Source organism: Daphnia magna, linkage group LG1 (assembly GCF_020631705.1).
Source record: "Daphnia magna isolate NIES linkage group LG1, ASM2063170v1.1, whole genome shotgun sequence".
Taxonomy (NCBI): Eukaryota; Metazoa; Arthropoda; class Branchiopoda; order Diplostraca; family Daphniidae; genus Daphnia; species Daphnia magna.
Genome location: NC_059182.1, coordinates 855,307 through 872,124, shown reverse-complemented (window position 1 = coordinate 872,124; position 16,818 = coordinate 855,307). Strand labels below are relative to the sequence as shown.

The 16,818-nt window shown below is 42.0% G+C and overlaps 7 protein-coding genes across 7 annotated transcripts; all 7 read right to left on the bottom strand.

The window, feature by feature from the left end:
• Window positions 1-599: 599 nt before the first annotated feature.
• Window positions 600-2,446, bottom strand: LOC116919503 (microtubule-associated protein RP/EB family member 1). The gene is made up of 2 exons (XM_032925517.2): window positions 2,263-2,446; window positions 600-2,152 (listed from the first exon to the last, which is right to left on the bottom strand). The coding sequence occupies exons 1-2, from the start codon at window positions 2,353-2,355 to the stop codon at window positions 1,043-1,045; spliced, it is 1,203 nt and encodes a 400-aa protein (XP_032781408.2). The 5' UTR covers window positions 2,356-2,446; the 3' UTR covers window positions 600-1,042.
• A 1,488-nt stretch (window positions 2,447-3,934) lies between these two features.
• Window positions 3,935-5,793, bottom strand: LOC116920212. Its single transcript, XM_032926360.2, has 3 exons — window positions 5,490-5,793; window positions 5,094-5,336; window positions 3,935-4,998 (listed from the first exon to the last, which is right to left on the bottom strand). The coding sequence occupies exons 2-3, from the start codon at window positions 5,115-5,117 to the stop codon at window positions 4,168-4,170; spliced, it is 855 nt and encodes a 284-aa protein (XP_032782251.2). The 5' UTR covers window positions 5,118-5,336; window positions 5,490-5,793; the 3' UTR covers window positions 3,935-4,167.
• Window positions 5,794-5,986: 193 nt separating this feature from the next.
• Window positions 5,987-8,515, bottom strand: LOC116918739. Its single transcript, XM_032924482.2, has 2 exons — window positions 8,366-8,515; window positions 5,987-8,285 (listed from the first exon to the last, which is right to left on the bottom strand). Exons 1-2 carry the CDS (start codon window positions 8,387-8,389, stop codon window positions 6,135-6,137), a joined length of 2,175 nt encoding a protein of 724 aa, XP_032780373.2. The 5' UTR covers window positions 8,390-8,515; the 3' UTR covers window positions 5,987-6,134.
• Window positions 8,516-9,505: 990 nt separating this feature from the next.
• On the bottom strand, window positions 9,506-11,129 carry LOC116920344. Its single transcript, XM_032926564.2, has 3 exons — window positions 10,701-11,129; window positions 10,311-10,623; window positions 9,506-10,224 (listed from the first exon to the last, which is right to left on the bottom strand). Exons 2-3 carry the CDS (start codon window positions 10,473-10,475, stop codon window positions 9,679-9,681), a joined length of 711 nt encoding a protein of 236 aa, XP_032782455.2. The 5' UTR covers window positions 10,476-10,623; window positions 10,701-11,129; the 3' UTR covers window positions 9,506-9,678.
• Window positions 11,130-11,372: 243 nt separating this feature from the next.
• LOC116920534 lies at window positions 11,373-12,303 on the bottom strand. The gene is made up of 2 exons (XM_032926666.2): window positions 12,164-12,303; window positions 11,373-12,091 (listed from the first exon to the last, which is right to left on the bottom strand). The coding sequence occupies exons 1-2, from the start codon at window positions 12,185-12,187 to the stop codon at window positions 11,582-11,584; spliced, it is 534 nt and encodes a 177-aa protein (XP_032782557.2). The 5' UTR covers window positions 12,188-12,303; the 3' UTR covers window positions 11,373-11,581.
• A 416-nt stretch (window positions 12,304-12,719) lies between these two features.
• LOC116920050 lies at window positions 12,720-14,050 on the bottom strand. Its single transcript, XM_032926105.2, has 2 exons — window positions 13,894-14,050; window positions 12,720-13,789 (listed from the first exon to the last, which is right to left on the bottom strand). Exons 1-2 carry the CDS (start codon window positions 13,915-13,917, stop codon window positions 12,866-12,868), a joined length of 948 nt encoding a protein of 315 aa, XP_032781996.2. The 5' UTR covers window positions 13,918-14,050; the 3' UTR covers window positions 12,720-12,865.
• A 1,114-nt stretch (window positions 14,051-15,164) lies between these two features.
• LOC116920067 lies at window positions 15,165-16,420 on the bottom strand. The gene is made up of 2 exons (XM_032926134.2): window positions 16,261-16,420; window positions 15,165-16,189 (listed from the first exon to the last, which is right to left on the bottom strand). Exons 1-2 carry the CDS (start codon window positions 16,282-16,284, stop codon window positions 15,272-15,274), a joined length of 942 nt encoding a protein of 313 aa, XP_032782025.1. The 5' UTR covers window positions 16,285-16,420; the 3' UTR covers window positions 15,165-15,271.
• Between the last annotated feature and the right edge of the window lie 398 nt (window positions 16,421-16,818).

Below are 16,818 nucleotides of genomic sequence, written 5' to 3'. Positions count from 1 at the left end.
TTTTATGTTGTTTTTTTTGTTTAGCTATAATAATTGTGCCTAATACGGGCTGACTAAACAGCTGATTTTACATTCACCGTACGTCAGCCACATCAGGACTGTTGATAGAAATCATTCGACACTCACAAAGGAAACAAAAGGGCGTGGTCCGCAACAACACGATTCAATATTTACCCACATCTTTCACCGACACGAATTACAATAAATATTTTGGATTCTATATGGACATGCATGAACGGGTCTTCATAATTCAAACAATGCCTCTCTTTTCGTAATACTGTTAATCTTTGTGTTTTCCAATGCAGACAGTTATGAGTCAGTGGCTATGACAAAGTAACTTGACACAGAGAAGACTATATCCAAGAGCAATATCTTGTTTCCACTCTAACGTTGGAATTTGAAAGATACCTTCTTGCCATTTGGTGTTCCATAAAAATTCTTTTCTGGCCCAAAAAAATTGCTCCCTCCAATTTTTATTTTCTTTAATCTGGATGATAGAATTCGTTTTTAAAAAGTCAATAATTAGTGGTAAAGCCGTTTACAGAGGACGTTGATGCTCCGCAGTAAAAAAAAAAGACATTCTTTAATCGACGATATGATGTGGGTCATTAAGAAACTGTATTGACCATAACGAGACTTTCGAGATTTTACCGCTCTTGTTACACAGACCGAGACCACAATAAAAAAGATATCGTTACACACTGAATAGACGCAATCGTTTCTCGTGGCTTTTTATTCAGCCTAAGCTCTTTACAATATAGTAGATATTTATTTGATCAATTGCACTTTTTTAAACCTTTAGCCTTTAAAAAAAAAAAATCTACGGGGCTACTAAGAAGAATATACGTCTGAACTACAAAGAATCGGACTAATGGCCGACAATAATTTTATGCTAATAAATACTGTAGATTATGTTCTAATTGAGGTAAAATAAATTATGAAATAAAATTATGGCCAAATAGTAAAAGCATAAAGAATCTTCATTGAGCATCCTTTTCCGTCGAATTCTATACGAATGTCTTCGTGTGGCAGGTGGAATAATTTATGCAGAGTTCGGTTTCGACCTCATCTTTTTAAATGCCAAAAACACTGGTTTCGTCTCCTTATTCTTCTCGTGAACGCTTTGAACGCCGTTGACGGTAGGCTTAGGAGAAGGCAAAATTCCAGTTGGTTTCTGTACCGATTTGACGTCCACTTTATCCTTGGGTTCTTCATTTTTAATTATTTTTTCGTCTTCTTTTTTATCTTCTTCCTTTCCCTCGACATTTTCCTTGTCATCTTCCTTTTCCTCCTCGTTCGATTCATTTCCCTCCTCGTTCTCTTCACCTTCTTGCGATGCCTCTTCCTCGCCTTTCTCCTCGGACGTACCCCCCTCTTCCGATGTTTCTTCCGACGATTCCGATGAACTTCCTAATCCACGACTTTCTTGCGACGATTCCTCTGACGACGACGATTCCTCTGACGACGAATCATTGGAGCTCAACTTGGCCGCGTGATTATCCAACGTAGGGACTTGAGTGGGAACAATGGCCGGCTTCTCCTTGAAATAGGTATTGGTGTACGACACTTTCTTCGCTGGTTTCACACCACCTTCGTTAACTGGCTCAGAGATTTTCACTGGACTAATTACCACCGACTTCGTTGTTGTCGCGGCTGTTGTTACCTTGTTGTAGTTGGTATCCACAGATGCCTTCAGCTTCTTCTTGAAAAACGTGTTGGCGTATAATTCGGTCTTCCCCTTTTCCGATGGATCAGACTGGACGTTGTTTCCAGCTGACGGAGGAGTATACTTCGTCACGGCTGGTGCTTTGGTCGGTTTTTCTAAAGACGTTCCCGCCGATTTGGGTTTGAAAAAAGTGTTTTTCGCGTACGATGCAACGATGGGAGCCTTTGATTGTGGGGATGTGACGGGCTTGTACGTCGTCGTCGGAAGCACAGTTACCGCTTTGTAAGTAGGCACGATCGTTGTTGGCTTCTTGGTTGTCACTGATGGAACAGTCGGTTTAAAGGTGACCGTTGGAACTGGTTTGTAGTCGGTCGTCGGTTTTGCGGAGTAGGACGGAGTCGATTTGTTTCTGAAAAAAGTGTTCGGATATGTCGTTCGAGTTTCTGCTGGTGCACAGCTGACCATCATCCCGCCCATAAACATTAACTGTAAACAGAGAAAGAAACCATTTTAAAAAAGATTAATCCGTTGAGTTAATAATCGAGCAAATATTATGAAGTTAATTGCTGATGCCGTGTGTTGTCTAATATACGTACCGTGAAAACTAAGCTGAACGAACGACACATTTTCTTGGCCGATGTTTGAGCACAGTGATTGCAGCACAGTAACCGAAAAACGATTGATCTCATTCTGAACGCTTGCTCCTACTTTTTATAAGTCGCACTGCTTTCAGCCACTGCCCCTTTTTTTTTTTCTCTCTTCGGGTTTGTCACCTGTTAACTCGTTAGGCGGTTCACCTGGTTCTGATCGTCCTTGGGTTGCGGATCAACCTTCCTCTCTCCCTCGCACCTTATAGCGACATGCACACCTATGCCAGCACACGGGGAGCTTTACCTTTCCAACAGATAGCGCGAGCTTATCCAACATCGAATGTAATTGTTTTTTGTTTGTTTGTTTTTTTCCTTTTGGCTCTGCCTCAAGGTAATGGGAACGAAAACTGAACACCCGTTTTCTATAGTGTGACTATTGGGTGGGATATGTATCGGCGTGTAAGAAAAACAAAATAGACGATCGCTTTGTTGATGGCCTGACCTCACCTTTCCTTTAATAGGATTTCACATTTTTATAGCTTTTTGCCAAAATTGCGATGGTCGTTGTTGAGTAATGAGCAGACGCCAGGTAAACTAGGTTATGATTTTATGTTCCTTCGCGTTGATTGATAACTCTCTGAGTTTTACCACGATCTCGTTGCTGTTCATACACGTACAAAATAATCCCGAAAGATGTCCATAAAAAAAAAACTGGAGCGTTTAATTCCGCGTTAATCCGCCTTGAAATGTATAGAAATTATTGCAACGTCGCTCCCGATATTTCAACCATGTGCGCTTTTGAAGCGAAATTGTTCAAAATCAAGCGTGACCTCACCCTTACGAACTTTCCCAAAACTATTTGGCAGGTTATAAAATTGGAATCGACGACCCGAAGAACTAGGTTGTAATTTTTATGCAACTCAAAATGGACTGCTCTTAAAAGATCAAAATGTTACATTGCGATAAAGATTCCAGTTCACATAATTCGCCGTCAGTTCGCTGAAAGTAAGAAAGGCGGCCATCCATTACGGCTGTCTCTTGTGCTTTACGACTAGCGCTCGCACTTTATATTGTTCATAAATCAATTGCTTACATTGACCATACTGAAATGGTCAGACGCCATGAGGGCGTTGGTTCATCGCGATGAATATATATTTGATCTTAAAGGCCAAACACGTAGACCACTTAGCCTTCAAAAAAGATTTTACTGTAATGTCCTCTAAACATTAACCCGTCGGACGTTGCGACGAACTCTGTTTTATTATTGAACATAAAAGTACAAACAAAAAACAAACAAAAAAAAGTAAATATGCGCAATATTTCATCAAAGGTGGAGGGAAGAACCCTGACATACTATAAGATAACTGGCACCTTAGATTTTTTAGGGCGGAGGCGGAGAGAGAAGGAAAACGAAAAGGAAAAGTGTGCGATGGCGGCGCCTATTTTCTCAAGTGTTAGATGTATAGATCACGCGGGCTAGAAGAGGTACAAGGTCTTCTGCTTCGTGCCCAGTTTGGTGAAAGAACAAACACACGCTGGGTTAAATGAGAAACTATTCAAACTCCTTATGTCGTCTCTAACTGCCCAGCATCTTCGTGATTTCATCTTGTTTTTGGAAAAAAAAACATCACAATTTTAGTCAAAACAAATGATTTTGTCTAATATAATTAGACTATAATAATTAGTCAATTTGTAATGTTCGTCGTACATACAATGACACGAAGAATTATAGGAGGAAAACACATGAATACATACAACCGGTCGAAAATCTGTAATTTACATAACGGAACTTGGTCACGTAATAATATTCAATAGACGTCTAAAACTTGCTGCAGGTTTTCGTCGAGAGCGTTATATATAGGAACCATCCCGCACATAGTTGGCAGACACTAAGTGGGCGTGCGTAATGAATTAATTCGACTCGTTCGACTCCTCGGCTGATTCTGAATCGAGTCTCTTTGAATGTTTAACCGGTTGCCAGAAATATTCTCCAGCCAATTCTTCGGCCGCGTTGCGAAAGTAATCGTCGTCCATGTACTGTTTGACAAGGAACCAGTCTTCGGATTCTGGCTGAATTAAAAATTCATTATCACGACGGTTATGGAAATCCGTCGCATCTAAACTAATAGGCGATCGTTCGTGTTCCAGCGGAGAAAGTTGATTGCCGTCTTTGACTGGACGTGCTCTTATAATATCTTCCAAACTGTCGTCTTCATCGTCACGTTCGTTAGAATGTCTTAAACGAACAACGTTCAATTGTGTGTCCTTGTTTGAGGCTCGGCCGTCAGCCACTTGATTAACGGGAAATGGAACACGATCGCCAAGTTCAGAGGAAATGTCAACAAGGACACCAAATGGCCTGGCAATGGATTTCCTGCTGTCGGCTGCCGGTGATTGAACGACGGCCGATTTCTGGGTAGTCGCCAAAAAGCTGTCGATTTGCGAACTCAAAATAACGTTGGAGAATCCCTTTTGTTCAACAATTTGCCGGAAAAACGGTCCGTCGATTATCTTTTTGGCATTGTCTTGCTCCGTTAACTGATCGCCCACTTCTGAAAACAAATCACCATCACGAGTGTTATCGCTGTCTAGAGGGGCTGGCTCCTGGGCACGTTCCACCTTATCTGTCGGGCCATCGTGAGAATTATGATCATCTAGATTGGCGATGAAAGAAACATTCCTTCCGAGATTAAAAGCTTGCGATTCTTTTAATCGTATCACCAGCACCGCTGCTCCGAAAAACTTGCATTCACAAATTTGCGTTGGCATTATTGGAAAGAAAAGACAATTAAACATGAAAGCTTGGTGATGTTTTGTTTTGAAATAAAATACTTTACCGTCAGAAAATCTGTGAAATGCATGACGATTGTAAGGCACTAGTCGCTTCTATGATTTGTGTGTGAATACGAGAATCTGTGCGAGGAGCTCCGTCTATTTATGCGAATGGCTTTGTCCTATGCTGTGATTATCAAAGGCCTTGGAGGTGGACGTATGCAAGGCTATCAATTGCCTTTGCTAGCGGCTGAGTTATTGTTGATGTTTTTTTTTTTTCAGTACAAGAAATGCGCCATGAAGATGACCTATAATTGAGCAACTGGTTTTTTTATTCTCGTTTTTTTCTTACTCGTCATTATCTCATGAATAATAACTCAACACTTCTCGCAAGTGAAAGTGGTGCTAAACGTCACTGACCTTTTCTTTCATTTCATTTCGTTTTCTTTTCTTTTTTTTACCTGCGGTAAGAAGACGAAGTCTCACTATTGAAATAGAAAGGATGAGTACACGTAAAAGTTCGCTCCAGGTAAAACAAAAATCGATCAAAAATGGCGGTAGCAAAACTTTCACCCGAGGCGCTTGCATTTGAAGTGAACATTGCGTGGAGGAGGTAAGTGATGGTTGCAGCACTTTCACTCTTACGCGAGCAATGTTACGTACACCTGATCGTTCTCGACTAACTTCACTGAGCGTTAACCACATCAATCGATCGGCCGTTAAGCACTTTGTTCAAAGACGTGTCGGCTTAGAGACACGAATATTTGGAATTTTTAAAAAATCGAGGACATATAGTCACTAATAAAACAGTGGAAAAGCAAATGAAAACTAGTCGACCTCGCCCTGTATAACGTGAAATAACAACGCCATCTCATTCGATAGTCGAGAACCCTGTATAGAATCATTGTGAAAATGTTGATCATTTTCTTTTTAAAAAAAAGAGAGAGAGACGCCAGAATGAAATAGAACCCTTGGTTTATTACAACATCATACAACCGAATTGAAATATTTAAATTAAAACGAAACCAATTATATTAATTATTCGTCTGGAAAGCTGGTGGTTGTCAGAAACTGACGTCACGGGGGGAGATCGCGCTCATTTCATTCTAGGCCGTTTTATCATCGGCCACGTCCGTCTTCTTGCTCGTGTCTTTCAGTGGTTGCCAAAAATATTCTCTGGCTAAATCACCTTCCAATTCCTCCGAAGAATAATCGTGATTCATGTACTGTTTGACGAGGAACCAATCGTCAGACTCTTGGACTGGATTTTCTTTCAAATTCGGTTCTTCTAAATGAACGGGTGTCAAATTCTTTTCCAACGAATAGTCATCGTCGTAATCTTGGGCTTGTTTTCGATTGTTCACGCTGCGCACCGATGGGGCCCGGTTAGTGCCCGGCTGTAAAAGGAAATCGGTTGCTAGGAGACGGAAGCCGTCGGCATTGCCGAGTTGATCTTCCAGAAAGAAAGTGTTGTCGTCATCGAAATCATCGTCACGGTCATCCTCCAGTGAGAAGTCGCCGTCAAATCGCTGGACAAATTGCTGGCCTTGATTGCCCGTCGTCTGAGCAGGATTTACTGCGGCCGGTTGCGCAACCAGTTGGGCAGGTGTGGCTCGTTGATTTTGAACGGGATTAATCAGTTCCAGTTCCACGGAGACATCGTCAAAGTCCTGGGAAAGAACCGGTCTGCTGATTACATTAACCGTTTGAGTTTGACCGTTGTTGTTGTTGTTAACCGGCGAGAAAACAGTCCTATCTCTGACTTCAATGGAATCGTCATCTAAATCAATCGTTTGTCTGAAAATTACATTTCGGAAACCCATGGGTACTGGCAATCGATCGGGTAGACCCACGGTTTGAGTGGGGACAACCCGATTAACAGTTTGGGTGGCGACAATTTGTGGAACATTTTGAGTCGGGACAATTCGGTTAACTGCTTGAGTAGGAGTCACTCGGTTAACCATTTGATTGGGAACGATTCGATTAACCGTTTGGGTAGGGACATTTTGACTAACCGCTCGAGTTGGAGTTACTCTGTTAACCGTTTGAATGGGAACAATTCGATTAACCGTTTGGGCGGGGACATTTCGGCCAACTGCTTGAGTCGGAACAACTCGGTTAACCGTTTGGGCAGGGACGATTCGACTAATGGGAGTGGGCGTAGCAGTGACGCGGTTGACGTTCACGTTCGATGGCCTTGCGTTTTGATTTATGAAACCCGTGGGTATCTGTAATCGGTTTGAAGCAGTTGCCGTTTGGGTTGGAGGAGTTGGCGTGATCGGTGTGGCGAAAGAGGCCAAGCTGGATCGTATAATTTCGTCGGAGAAATCATCGCGTTCGTCCGAATTCGTGAAAACTAGGTCGACGTTAGTAACGGCTGTCGTAGGCGTTCGAGTCACGACCGCAATTGGTGATTGCAATTGAGGTGTGGCGGTCACGACGACTCGGCGGACATTTTGAATGGGTTGAGCTCTGTTGTTCGTTGCCTGGACAGGACGCAGTGCCTGTTGCAGTTGACCGTTTTGATTGACAGTGAACACTTCCAAGGAGATGTCGTCACGTTCATCAGATTGCCTGAAAATGTTGGGTCTTCTAGCATTGACCACGCGATTAACCGTTTGGGTTGAAACGATTGGCTGAACGGGTGTGATGAAACGGTCCGTTATTTCAATGGAGTCATCGTCGAAATCGATTGTTTGCCTCAAAATTGGATTCCTGAAGCTGATCGGTACTGGAAGTCGATTGGGTAGACCCGTCGTCCTGACTGGAACAACTTGCTGGGCTGGCGTGGCAACAACTCGAGTCCTGATGATCTCCCTCGAATCGTCATCATCAAACTGCCTGATTCGTAGATTTCTGAAGCTGATGGGCACTGGCAGTCGATCAGGGAGGGATGGCGCTCGCGTTGGCGTAACCCGCGTGATTTGCGGAGTTGCCACAATGGATCGTACCGGTTGGGACGTTTGGGATGGGACGTTTTGCTGGAACCTGCGACGATCGTCGAGTTCAAATGAAACGTTGTCAAATTCATCGGAATCCCTTGAAAACTGAGCACTTCGCTTGACGATGTTGTCTTGCTCTTCTTCCGAAGAGTCACGACCATCTTCAGATTCATCCGAATTTTCCGTTGAAGTTTGATTGCGTGTCTTCTCCACATTTTCTACGGGCTCACGACTAGCGTCGCCACTGGCGTTGCGATCGAGAGCGAAAGAATCGACACCTTTCAAATGCGCCACTAGCAACGCAGCTCCTATGAGCTATTCATTTTAAAAAATAAAGAAATAAATAAGAAAAATTAGTAAACGCAAAATGTTATTGGAAATGTGTGATTCTTTACCGTGAGGTAAGTTGGAAGATGCATGAGGAATCGCTGTGAGTACTAGTCGCTTCAATTATTGCTGTGAGAATAATACCAGTTTTGGTGAGCGCTCGTCTATTTATTCGTTTGCTCTCCAGCGTAACGAAAATGCCACAGATTATTAGCGAAGGCCTTGTGCTCTACGCAAGGTCATTGATTGCACCGCTTACGGCTTTACACTGGACGCGTGATGAAGGTGCTCACAGCAAAGAGCGCCTTGGTTTTTATTTTGAATCATGCAACACCATTTAGAAGGGGCCTTTTCGGTTATCAATCAGTAATCCCTTGTTTCTAAACTGATTCAAATGATGAAATTTTCACCTTCTCCACACACACACACACACACAAAATATTGTTCCGATGTGTTCCCGAGGGGCGTTGTGCAAATGTTGATCGGGAGTGAGAGGCAAACTTTTGAAATTCAAATTGATATCGAAACAGTGGGAATAATCACATTAGCAAACAAATAATTCACGAACAAACAGACGGCCATCGGATATTGAGATTGAGGACAACCCGGATTCCAGCTGTGCAAGTCGAAAGGGAAATCAAAACAAGTCGACCTCGTCCCCTATGGAAATGAGCCATCTTAAGCATTACTTAAGAAAAAAAAATAAAGAACAATCCGCTGCCTCACACTCGAGTTTGTATTGAGCGTATTAAGAATTCTTTAAAAAAAAGGGAAATAAGAAAAAAGAGATCCCAGTTTATGCTATACTAGATTGGGCGGCCTGTTATATAATTCGCTACTGTACATTATTAGGATAGTATTTATTGAAACATTTGATATATTTCACAAGTACATCATTTCACTTTCGTTCACACACACACACACACACACACACACACACAAAAAGAGGTAGACCTTCTGTACAAAAAGCCTTGAATTTCCTGCGGAAACGACTTGCCCTACAAAATTCCAAGGCCTCCCACATCCTCACCCGTCCCGTCGGAGTTCAGCATCATTTGCAATTACGTAAAAAGTGGTGATGAAAATAAAGAAATGGCAGCTACTGTCACTAATAATTCCACCACACCCCCCGTCCCCCACACAAAGAAACGGATCATTAGTTTAGTTCAACACTCTTATCTCAAATGCCCTATTTGACTAGCATCACATAACAGAGAAACTGTTTTGTATTTCGCTTGATGTAATACTGTACAGAAAAGTGAGACAAAATATTTGTACACAATCAGATTCACGGTCACGTGGCGTGATGATTGGCTCGACAGGAGAACGCCCAACACTCCACACGATGCAGTCTAATAAATAAATGACAGCCAATTGTATTTCACCTTGTTTGCTGACTCAAAATCAAGCCAGTCAATATCCGTTGCAAGAAAAATTCTCTCGCGGACGAGTCCAATTCTCCAAACAAATAATCGTCCATGACGAAATCCTTAACAAGCAACCAATGCTCTGGTTCAATGAATCCTTTCGTTGGAAGATGACGTAATTCTAAATCCAGCGCTTGATTCGGTCGTCCGTTATTATGAGGTTCCAATGAGTCAACTGCGTTATCGTCTTGCTCGATGATTAACCTGGTGTTGGCTGATTTTTGAATATCCTCTTTGGTGACTTGAATGCTGATGACTGCCTCCACTTCGGTAGGAATTGAATCATCACGCAACGGAAACTGGTAGGTTCCAACTCGGGCAAGGTTCTTTGCCTTGTCATCGTATCCGGCAGGTCGATGGCTGTCAGCCAATAATGGACGGTTAACATCACCCTTAGCCATTCTTAAATTACGAGATTCATTGACAAGCGATCTGCTCCGACCGACGGGGAAGCTCTCTGTTCCTCTTAATATTGTCACAAGAACCGAAGCTGCAAAAATCTAATTTCAAAATGAAAAGAAACCAGTTTAAAGTAAAGACAATATAGGCACATTTTTTTTGTGATCCAGTTTGTGTTATGGCTTACCATTGTATTTAACACGCTAGTCATGGCGGTGTTTATTGCACTGGTCGTTTCATCTATATGGTTGTGGAAATAATGAGTCCTTTCTAGCGAGACTGTCCGAGTTTTATTCCGAACGCGAGAGGCTAATAGCGTGCTTAGTGTTTTTGATAGTATCACTATTACCATAAGGCCTTGCAATGTCTACCTTATCTAATTCGCAGTGGCAAGGCTAATACGCAATGGTCCTTTTTTTGGCATCGGTTTATGGCCTGAGAATGTGAACCAAAAAGGATGACCTAGGTGCGTTTCAGATGAAGTGGGAAACTGGTTTTGCCTTGTCCGGGACAAAACATTAAAACAAAATGATTAAATTTCTTTCCTGTTTTAAAAGAATATACTGTAAATCCTTACTTTTCATACGGATAATACGTAAAAACTCTTGGACGGTAGATATATAGTTATAAGACTGTTGAACTTTACGTGATTTCGTGACACATCATTCCTAGCAGTTTAATCGATTTCAATTGGCTCAACTTTGATCAATTGATTTGAATTAAGGGCACAACCTAAGAAAAAGGAAGTGGAACGAGTTTAACCTTGGCGGAATTTTGTCGACTATCCTTCAATAACCTCGGCAGTGCATGTGTAGATTATCACGCGAGAGTTACAGTGTTTTGGCCTGATTGCGGCTTACGACGCAGACGTGGAACAACAAGTGATACACTGACCTCCTTTTCCGGAAATTTCAATCCCAAGGAAAAAAAAAAAAGAGGTTTTTTCAATGCCTTTAAATTCACAATTTGTTGAATTGCAGACATTTCGTAGACTGTTATTACGACGCACAAGGTAAACACAAGAAAGAAAGAAAAAAACATGGTTATCTTTGGAATGGTACCACAGATCTGAAGGCCAGCGATGGATAGGTGGAAAAGATCGTGACCCGTTTCGCAGCAGATTATCTAACTGGTTATCATCATGTAGAAAGATTAAAAAAAAAAAAAACGGTTCCCATTTGACTTTGAAATTCAAAACAAAAGTGAGATTCAGTTTTACTAGTTTCCCACGACCGATTATACACATAAATAGATTGTAAACTTTTCTGTATTTAATGCAGCCTTTATCAGATAAATATTTTTAAACAAAACGTGTTCAAAAGTCAACTATATTTGTACAGAAATGAACACACTAGTGTAATGGGGGGGGGGGATAGTTCGCAGACCGCATCTTGAAATTAAGTTTTATATACATACAAGTTGAAGCTTCCAGTGTTTAATCGTTCGTTCTTCAAGTCTTCAAAATCTAGGAAACTCGAAATTCAAGCCATCCGTGCCGTCTTTCACCGGTTGCCACGAATGTTCTTTGCCCATTTCACGACCCATTTCACGAAAGTAGTAATCGTGCATGTGCTGCTTGACGTGGAACCAGTCGTTCGATTTCGCTGGTTTAAACATTCCAGTAACTGGCCGATGATGGAAATCACTTATGGCTGGTTGAATGGCGTCTAAATCGACGAAAGGGACGTAATCTTCCGATGAATAATCGTCGAAATTCTTCTGCGAAGGCAACAAAGTGCTGCTATCTGTCTGCGACTGAGCGTTCCGTCGAATTGAAACTTTCTTTCCGACGTCCTGAATAACAACATCATCTTCAGCTGAGCTTTGCTTTGCGGCCAACTCCGCACTTTCATCGTCTACGAGCGACGCCCGTGAATCGCGTCGATCGTTCTTTCCGGCGGCACTGCCGGAAGCGCTGCGTCCGAGCGGATAACAATCGGCAGCCAACAAAACGGCTGCTCCAACAAGCTATAATTTCCAAACAAGACGCAATAAAAGAAAAGGATTGTGAAATACGTTTTGATTGCAGGTGATGCATACCATGAAATAACCCAATGAATGCATGGCGATCCGATTTTATATAGTCAACTAGTTACTACAACTACGGTTGCTAGAAGAATAACTGTAGTCACCTGTAGTGTGTGGTTCATATTTATACGTTTCGTTGTTCAACCAACGTCAAGGACATTTTGATGCTGACAAGGTTAAGTCTTGCGTAATATAGACACGATCGTGTAACAACTCTGAGGAAGACGACCTATAGGTAGAAAGAAAAACATAGACAAACGAGTTCTTACATAGCTGATTATACGCAAAAATCATCACGATTTGAAAGTAGTGGATAATGGATTACCTTTTAAGAGTGCCGACAGCAGCTGATTGAAACTTTAAATCAGGTGCGTCAAGAATTAATTAAAAACTGGTCGACCTCGACAACCGGCCAAAACGCGAACCAACAAAATGGGTTGTGCAATGAAGTTGTAAACCAACAAACTGTCGGAAGTTTCATAACAATTAATTAGTGACAAAAGCCAAGCCGTTTTGCAATGTCACGTCTACTTTCGATTGAAAAAAAAAAAAACGTGAGTAGAAAGACTGAACACGAGGCAACTGTATTGACAGATGTAATAAAAAGCATACAGTCATAACGAAGCATAATTATTTACACTACAACAACCCTACGTAAGAGAACTGGCTACAAGAAATAGCAAAGAGATAAACAAAATCGCACCGCTCTCCATCTTAGAGCCGATCATCCCACAAGGATCGCACAGGTGTTAATTGCGCAACCTCATCTGTGCTGACTGTAACAGGTGAGCCTGCATTCAAATTATAACTGGATTTAACAGGTTGCCAGAAATATTCTTTGGCCAACTCGTCTCCCAATGCCCAGACGAAATCATCGTCCATGTAGTGTCTCATGAGGAACCAATCGTCCGAAGTCGGATGGGTAAACAAAGTGGCCGGCAAATGATGGAAATCCATTTTCGTTAGCTGCACAGCGTGTGGATTGATGATCTGGGCGTAATCTTCCAAAGAGAAATCATCGATTTGATCGTCGTCCTGGAACACGAGACGGACACTAGTCGTCTGCGGGACTTGACCGATTTTACTCGTCTGGACGACAGTCTGCTGGATCATTTTCACATCCTCCAACGAGTGGTCATCGTCCGGCGTTGATGATTCGACAGATGCGGGTTCGGTAGATGTTGGGATTTCGACGTTTAGATGGTCTGCGAGTTTTTCCAGCACATCTTCTAAAGAATCATCGTGATCTACCGTGACTTGAGCAACCTGCGTTGTTGATTGGCTCTTGTCTGGAACATCCACCTTCGCCAAATCTTTGACCAAATCATCCCACGAAAATCCGTCTCGTTCGTGAACGTTTAACTGCGGAACAGCTTGTTGCGTTTCAGCTGCAACCGCACCCACCGCTGGATTATTAGCACTAGCCATAACGTTAGCCGCTTTTACTAAACGATCGTCTTCAAGCGAATCGTCCTCTTCCAAGGTCTTGTTTAACGTCGACTCCATGCTATCTGGGAGGTCCATTGTAGTCGATGTTTCGTGAGAATCATCGACGTCTATTAAAATGGCAGCGTTGCGGTTTAGAGGGAAGCTGTTGGTTCCTCTGAAATGAGTCACGAGCATCGCTGCTCCGACCAGCTGGAAAAACAGAAATTAATTGTTCAAATAGCATTGAGAAAAACGTTTAGAACAATTAGCCATTAGTTCGGAAGTCACGAATTTTTTTTCAAAAAATAGTTTACCATAATAAAACTTAAAGTACTCATGGGAATAGGGTCTGCACAAGTTGCTAGAACAATCGCTGTGTAAAGAATAAAGCTATGATTATTGGTATTCCTCTATTTATACCATTCAGGGGGGGGGGATGCGGAATGAAAAAGCCTCGTCTCGTTCGCAAGGTTCCTTATTCTCTATTGCCTTATTCATTCGTTTAAACAAGGCATCAGGAAGATGACCTAGCGCACCATAAAACTTGTTTCGTTTTTTTGGTTTGTTTGTTACACAATGGCCTTGTTTAACTGAAGAACTTTGTTTTATGGAAACGCGAAAAACGAATTCGAGTTGGAGACAGAACTAGTTTACTCCGCCGATTGGCAGGGGTTGAATATAGGTCTAACCTTCGTCACTAATCAAATTCAGAAGCCTCGCGATGATTTTTGTATATGGAAAGATTTGTTCAGGAAACACAAGGCGTGTCTCATGGAATTAACATATGGCTATCACTGTCTTTCTGGGACGAGACATGTACAGCCAACTGAGTTGACATTGAATTTGACAAAAATTAAATAGAAAAGACAGGAACTCAAAGAGGAAAACTTGCCAACCTTGTTCAGTTTAGTAATTTTTAACACATCACCTATAAGTACCAGCCTTCTTACTTGGTCACCAACAGGAATGAGTTGACGTTGTAGGCCATCAGTAGAAAAACAGGTAATGCGATGGTATAGCCATTCCTTGGAATCAGCCAAGAAAGAAAATGAAACTGACGCAAATGTCAGCTCATTGGCCATGTATTAAAGCGTATAGGAAAGCGAAAGTTAAAAACACTGTTCTAATTCTCTTAAAAGTTAAACAGGTAAGGATAAAACAGAATACGGAAAATCCAGATTGGACTTGTTCATTGACTTTCCGTGAATTTCCTGGTTAAGAAAAATACGTTTAATCCCTCATTGAAATGAATTGAGAAACCAATAACTTGTTAGTCCTGTGCTACTAACCGTTCACTCTCTGTTTGTTCTGACGTAAATGCCAGCCATCGAGCATAGTCGTTTAATTTCCATATATTATACCTCTTCGTGCGAGTTCACTATAGCGCAAAGCTTCATCTTTCAGATGACATCTGTCACGTCTAACACGGCGTAGCGATTTTAGTTCGTGACTGCAATACATATATTATGTGTATTCTAGTCTTTGCGACTCTTCTTTTAGAACTCAGTCGATGTCAATGGCTAACTTTAAGTCAATCAGTTTTTTCCCGAAAGTTCTAATGAAATAAACACAGTGCAACGAATCATAACGATAAAAACATGAAATTGTATTCTTGAGAAACGTATGTACAAACAGTTAAAATAACAACCTGATGTTTAACAAAGCTCGTCACCCAATGAAAGATAACATAATTCAAACTGCAGCGGTGGTCGTTGGGAATCGATCATCCCACAGCGATCGCACCTGCGTAAACTTAGCAAACTGGGCTGCGTCTACTTTAATGGGTGAGTCAGAGTCCAACTTGATCACGTCTCTTACCGTTTGCAACAAGGAATCTCGAACCAATTCATGTTCCATTTCCCAAAAATAGTAATCACCTAAATATTCCTTAACGAGATACAAATCGTCGGATGCTGGATGGCCGAAAACTCCGATAATCGGCAGATTGTCGAATATCGATACTGGCGAAGGAAGAACGACGACGCGAGTTTGCAGCTGGTCAACATTTGCGGCCATCGGGACAATCTGTCGGGCAAGTTGATCTTCCAAAGAATCATCTTGAATATCAAAACGCTGGACGATGAGTTGCCCTTCAGTTGGCGATTGAACGGGATTTGCATCCGCATGGGGTGCGTTACGTTTCTTCACCAATTCATCTCGTACTTCCAACGTGTCGCTTTGCAGCTGAAACTCGTTGAAAACGTGTTCTGCTGTTGGGTTAGTTTGTTCGTGCTGGACGAAAACGACGTCCTCCGACGAGTGCGTGTCGTGAATATCGTCGTGATCTACTTCAAATGTTGTGCCGTTCACGCCGACAGAGTGAACTTCCAAGGAGACATCGTTACGACCATCGCCAGCCAATATTTGAGCCCCGTTTGTTTGGTTAAGGACTTTAACAAGCTGCAAATTGCTCTTGATTTCCAGCGAATCGTTATGGATATCGTCTTCTGCAGACGTCTGCTTTTGGGCGTGTTCCACGCTGTCTACGTAGTCGTCAGTTGCTGTCTCGTGAGAATCGCCATCGTCGATTAATATGGACAAGTTGCGACCGATCACGAACGAGTGGATTCCTCCGAAAAGAGTCAAGAACAAAACTGCTCCGACCGTAAGCTAAAGACCCAAAAAATAGATTTTAATTTGGGATTGAGAACGAATGTTAAAGATAATCAAGTGCCATTTACCGTGACAGAACTAGAGAGACGCATGATGATTGTGTTGTACTAGTTGCTGGAACTGTAAAAGTGAGAATAATGACAATCCATGATGTGGATGGCGTATTTATACGATCCCTTTTCAATGTGGGAAAACTAATGAGCGTATGGTAGGATAATAACCTTGTAATTTCACGCAAGGCTATCGAATCGTTCGTCTGAATTGCAAAATAAATTGTTCTCACAAGAAACATAAAACGAAGGATAATCTAAGGGTAAAGCAAACCATTCCGTTTCGCCCCAGGAACAGCCATAGTCAGTACATGATAAATTGTGTCAATTATTTGGATCTTGAAATATCTTAGACCACAACAACTGGTTTGCGTGAAATTACCTTTTTTTGGTTATCATCGATCGCGTGAGAGGAAGGAACTAAAGCATTCAAATTTAGGCCATCAAGGATACAACGTGACACAGAAACGAGGCACAGCAAGTTGCAAATGAGCACGTGAAACGACAGAAAAAAACAAACAAAAACAGCCCATTGGGATGCAACTAAGGACGGGGCACAGGAAATGCAAATGGAAC

Bases quoted from the DNA above. Each gene is read 5' to 3' on its own strand.
- LOC116919503 (XM_032925517.2), bottom strand. From the start codon at position 2,355: ATGAGATCAATCGTTTTTCGGTTACTGTGCTGCAATCACTGTGCTCAA. The intron at 2,153-2,262 runs GTACGTATATTA...CTCTGTTTACAG, and splicing joins CGTTCAGCTTAGTTTTCACG to TTAATGTTTATGGGCGGGAT.
- LOC116920212 (XM_032926360.2), bottom strand. From the start codon at position 5,117: ATGCATTTCACAGATTTTCTGACG. The intron at 4,999-5,093 runs GTAAAGTATTTT...TGTGAATGCAAG, and splicing joins ATTTCACAGATTTTCTGACG to TTTTTCGGAGCAGCGGTGCT.
- LOC116918739 (XM_032924482.2), bottom strand. From the start codon at position 8,389: ATGCATCTTCCAACTTACCTCACG. The intron at 8,286-8,365 runs GTAAAGAATCAC...TAAAATGAATAG, and splicing joins ATCTTCCAACTTACCTCACG to CTCATAGGAGCTGCGTTGCT.
- LOC116920344 (XM_032926564.2), bottom strand. From the start codon at position 10,475: ATGGTAATAGTGATACTATCAAAAACACTAAGCACGCTATTAGCCTCT. The intron at 10,225-10,310 runs GTAAGCCATAAC...TTTTGAAATTAG, and splicing joins CTAGCGTGTTAAATACAATG to ATTTTTGCAGCTTCGGTTCT.
- LOC116920534 (XM_032926666.2), bottom strand. From the start codon at position 12,187: ATGCATTCATTGGGTTATTTCATG. The intron at 12,092-12,163 runs GTATGCATCACC...TGGAAATTATAG, and splicing joins ATTCATTGGGTTATTTCATG to CTTGTTGGAGCAGCCGTTTT.
- LOC116920050 (XM_032926105.2), bottom strand. From the start codon at position 13,917: ATGAGTACTTTAAGTTTTATTATG. The intron at 13,790-13,893 runs GTAAACTATTTT...CTGTTTTTCCAG, and splicing joins GTACTTTAAGTTTTATTATG to CTGGTCGGAGCAGCGATGCT.
- LOC116920067 (XM_032926134.2), bottom strand. From the start codon at position 16,284: ATGCGTCTCTCTAGTTCTGTCACG. The intron at 16,190-16,260 runs GTAAATGGCACT...TTGGGTCTTTAG, and splicing joins GTCTCTCTAGTTCTGTCACG to CTTACGGTCGGAGCAGTTTT.